Raw genomic sequence first — 3,452 nt, 5'->3', positions numbered from 1 at the left:
CGTGGTGTTACAGCTCACAGCAACCTCCAACTCCTGGGCTTAGGCAATTCTCTTGCCTCAGCCTCCCGCTTAGCTGGGACTATAGGCAGCTGCCATAACATTATGGCAGTTTGGCCAGGGCCGGGTTCGAACCCCCCACCCTTGGTATATAGGGCCAGCGCTCTACTCACTGAGCCATAGGTGCCACCCAAGAAAAGTAATTTCAAAGAACAAAATAATAGTTTAATAAAATATAACTTGTATATAAAATGTTGAGACTACGCTATGAAATAAATGGTTACTGGGAGGGGATTATCTCTGGATGGAACCCACAAAGGCAAATACATTTTTATGACACTAAATGCACTAACATTCGTTCTCATATTAGCAGTGAATCTGCAAATAAGTACGAAGACATTTTTAAGTTCTGAGAATCACTCCTCCCCATGTTTTTATGCTTCCAACATTCAACTATGCTTAAATAAAAGTTGAAAACCTACATACAAAAAGTCATGATTCTAAGATTAAGAAGGCCAACTTTTAATCTTACATTTTCCCTTCTAGTATAGAACCTACATTTTATAATAGAAAACCTTGGACTCGCCAGTGTTAGCTGCTGGAATGAGGTGTTTGTCCAGTACATCCAGAATGTCGCAACAGATTAACTTTAGCTCAGTCTCAACCTGAAAAATAAATTTAATTTTAAATAAAATTAACACTCAGATTGTTCAAAATCTATAAATTCTGTAAATTATCATACAAACATACCTACCTTTAGCTTTGAGGAAGACAACCTAGTATTAAACAGAAGAAATATCCCTCTCTAAACTCTCTCCCTCCCTCAACATAAAAATAAAGATGTTTCCAGATTATGAAGGTATCTTTTCATTTCTGCATCCTGTAAGTTAAGTGCTTTTGAAAAACAAAACAATACAAAATACAGGGTTCAGCTACAGAACTGCCACTGAGTTATACTGAGCACTGATTACTACTTATTCAATGCTAGGTATTTATATGAAATAACTTTCTTAAGCAGGTAGCAACAACTGTCTTCGTTTACATGAAAAAACAGAAGTTAAAATACTAAAGATCAACTTAAAAAAAAAAAAAAAAAAAGGAAGAGGGACTCAAAATCCTACAATCCACCCCACAGACTTCTTCAGCACTTTCAACTTTATCTTTCCTCACTTTTCTGCAACACCAAACTTGTCTACGCAGTGTCCCTAAGACTGTCATACATGCATGCATACATACATACACAGGGAAAATAGGGAATTGTGGCTAAATGTACATTTACAAAATATTCATTATAAATTCTATAAAATACTTAACTAAAAAATTTCTCTACATGTTAATATATAAATATTAAAAATTTAAAAATAGGGTGGTGCCTGTGGCTCAAAGGAGTAGGACGCTGGCCCCATATGCCAGAGGTGGAGGGTTCAAACCGAGCCCCAGCCAAAAACTGGCCCCCCCCAAAAAATAAAAATAAAAATATGGGAGTGGCAGTTCGAACCTGGCCCCGGGCCAAAATGCAACAAAAAAAATAGCAGGGCCTTGTGGTGGGCGTCTGTAGTCCCAGCTACTCAGGATGCTGAGGCAAAAGAATCCCTTAAGCCCAAGAGCTGGAGGTTGCTATGAGCTGTGACGCCACAGTACTCTAACCAAGGGTAACAAACTGAGGCTCTTGTCTCTTAAAAAAAAAAATTAAACACATAAATATTAAACACGAGTTTGTTGTATTTTTCCTATTTATAGCAACCTTTGAGATATCCTGTATGCATAGGTATGTATAACCTCAGTTATTATCATTCAAAACGTCAGTTTTTCTATCTACAAATTGGGATAATACCCCACCCCGAGTAATTTTAAAGATTGAATACATGTAATACCTTGCACTAATACATGTAACAGAAAGAAGTGTTTCCCTATTCATAACAGTGCTCATATAGAACTAGCAAGTTAAGTAACTGTATGTGTGGGCGGTGCCTGTGGCTCAAAGGGGTAGGGCACCAGTCCCACATGTCGGAGGTGGTGGGTTCAAATCCAGCCCCAGCCAAAAACTGCAAAAAAAAAAAAAAAAGTAACTATATGTGATCCCCCCCATCCTCATCTCTCTCCCTACCAAGCTCACTTTGCACCTATCCTGTAATTCCCTTCACTGTTCTCTTGCAGTAGATTCAGTTTCTCAACAGCAGCACTGTGGACATACTAGGAAGGATAATTCTTTGTTGCAGGGACTGCTCTGTGCATCCTAGGATTTTTAGCAGCATCCTGATCTCCTCCCACTAGATGCCAAGAGCACACTCCAAATTCTGACAATCAAAAATATTTCTGCCCAGGCACCATGGCTCATGCCTGTGCTCATGCCTAGCACTCTTGGAGGCCAGACAGGTGGACTGCCGGAGTTCACAGGTTTGAGACTAGCGCGAGCATGAGCGAGACCCCATCTCTAAAAATAGCTAGGCATGGTGATGAGTGCCTATATATAGTTCCAGCTACTTGGGACAGTGAGGCAAGAAAGTTACTTAAGTCCAACAGTGTGAGGTTGCTAGGAGTTCTGATGCCATGGCATTCTACAGAGGATGAAATAGTGAGACTCTGTCTCCAAAAAAAAAAAAAAAGATCTAGAGTAAGGAAAATATTTTATACATGTGTATGTTAATTCTGATATTGTCTACTCTGATAGTCTACTCGGTTTAAAAACCTTGCCATTGATTGGTGGAAGAAAAAAGAAAAAATAAAATAAAATAAAAAACAATGACTAGACTAAGCCTACCTAAGGATAGTCAACTACTATGTTTCACTTCTGCATCCATAGTACCTAACAAGTTGTATGGCACAGCAGAGGAAGGCAACTATTAGTTAAATTGGCCTGAATGTTAATTTCAAGTAGTCAACAAAACCTTTTAGTTACCACCATAAAAACAAAAATTGTATTTGATTTTTACTTGTACAAAACTGAAAACTGACCACCACCCTCTACAGCTCCCAGGAAAAAGAGTTCATCTCTATCCTAAATACTCTGTACCCTATAATTTCTAATCCAAGAGAATACAAGATAAAAACCCATTAAGATATAAAATGTAGGCTCGGCGCCTGTAGCTCAAGCAGCTAGGGTGCCAGCCATATACACCGGAGCTGGCGGGTTCAAATCTAGCCTGGCCTGCCAAACAACAATACCTACGACTTAAAAATAGCTGGGAGTTGTGGAGGACGCCTGTAGTCCCGGGTACTTGGGAGGCTGAGGCAAGAGAAGCACTTAAGCCCAAGAGATTGAGGTTGCTGTGAGCTGTAACGCCACGGCACTCTACTACCCAGGGTGATAGGCTCAGTGAGTAGGGTGCCAGTCTCACATACCGAGAGTGGCGGGTTCTCGAACGTGGCCCTGGTCAAACTGCAGACAAAAAATACCAGGCCTTGTGGCAGGCACCTGTAATCCCAGCTACTCGGTAGGCTGAGGCAAAAGAATC

At 40.2% G+C, this 3,452-nt stretch overlaps 1 protein-coding gene across 1 annotated transcript in view; it reads right to left on the bottom strand.

The window, feature by feature from the left end:
* YWHAE (tyrosine 3-monooxygenase/tryptophan 5-monooxygenase activation protein epsilon) overlaps positions 1–3,452 on the bottom strand; it is a 71,131-nt gene that overhangs the window by 11,016 nt on the left and 56,663 nt on the right. Inside the window, exon 3 of the mRNA XM_003799102.3 lies at positions 556–662. Coding sequence (XP_003799150.1) covers positions 556–662 — 107 coding nt within the window. The remainder of the gene's footprint in view (positions 1–555; positions 663–3,452) is intronic.

Source organism: Otolemur garnettii, unplaced genomic scaffold, assembly GCF_000181295.1.
Source record: "Otolemur garnettii isolate 467f Iridium unplaced genomic scaffold, OtoGar3 scaffold00145, whole genome shotgun sequence".
NCBI lineage: Eukaryota > Metazoa > Chordata > Mammalia > Primates > Galagidae > Otolemur > Otolemur garnettii.
Note: the sequence above shows the minus strand (reverse complement) of the source record. Positions and strands in the feature narration are given on the sequence as shown.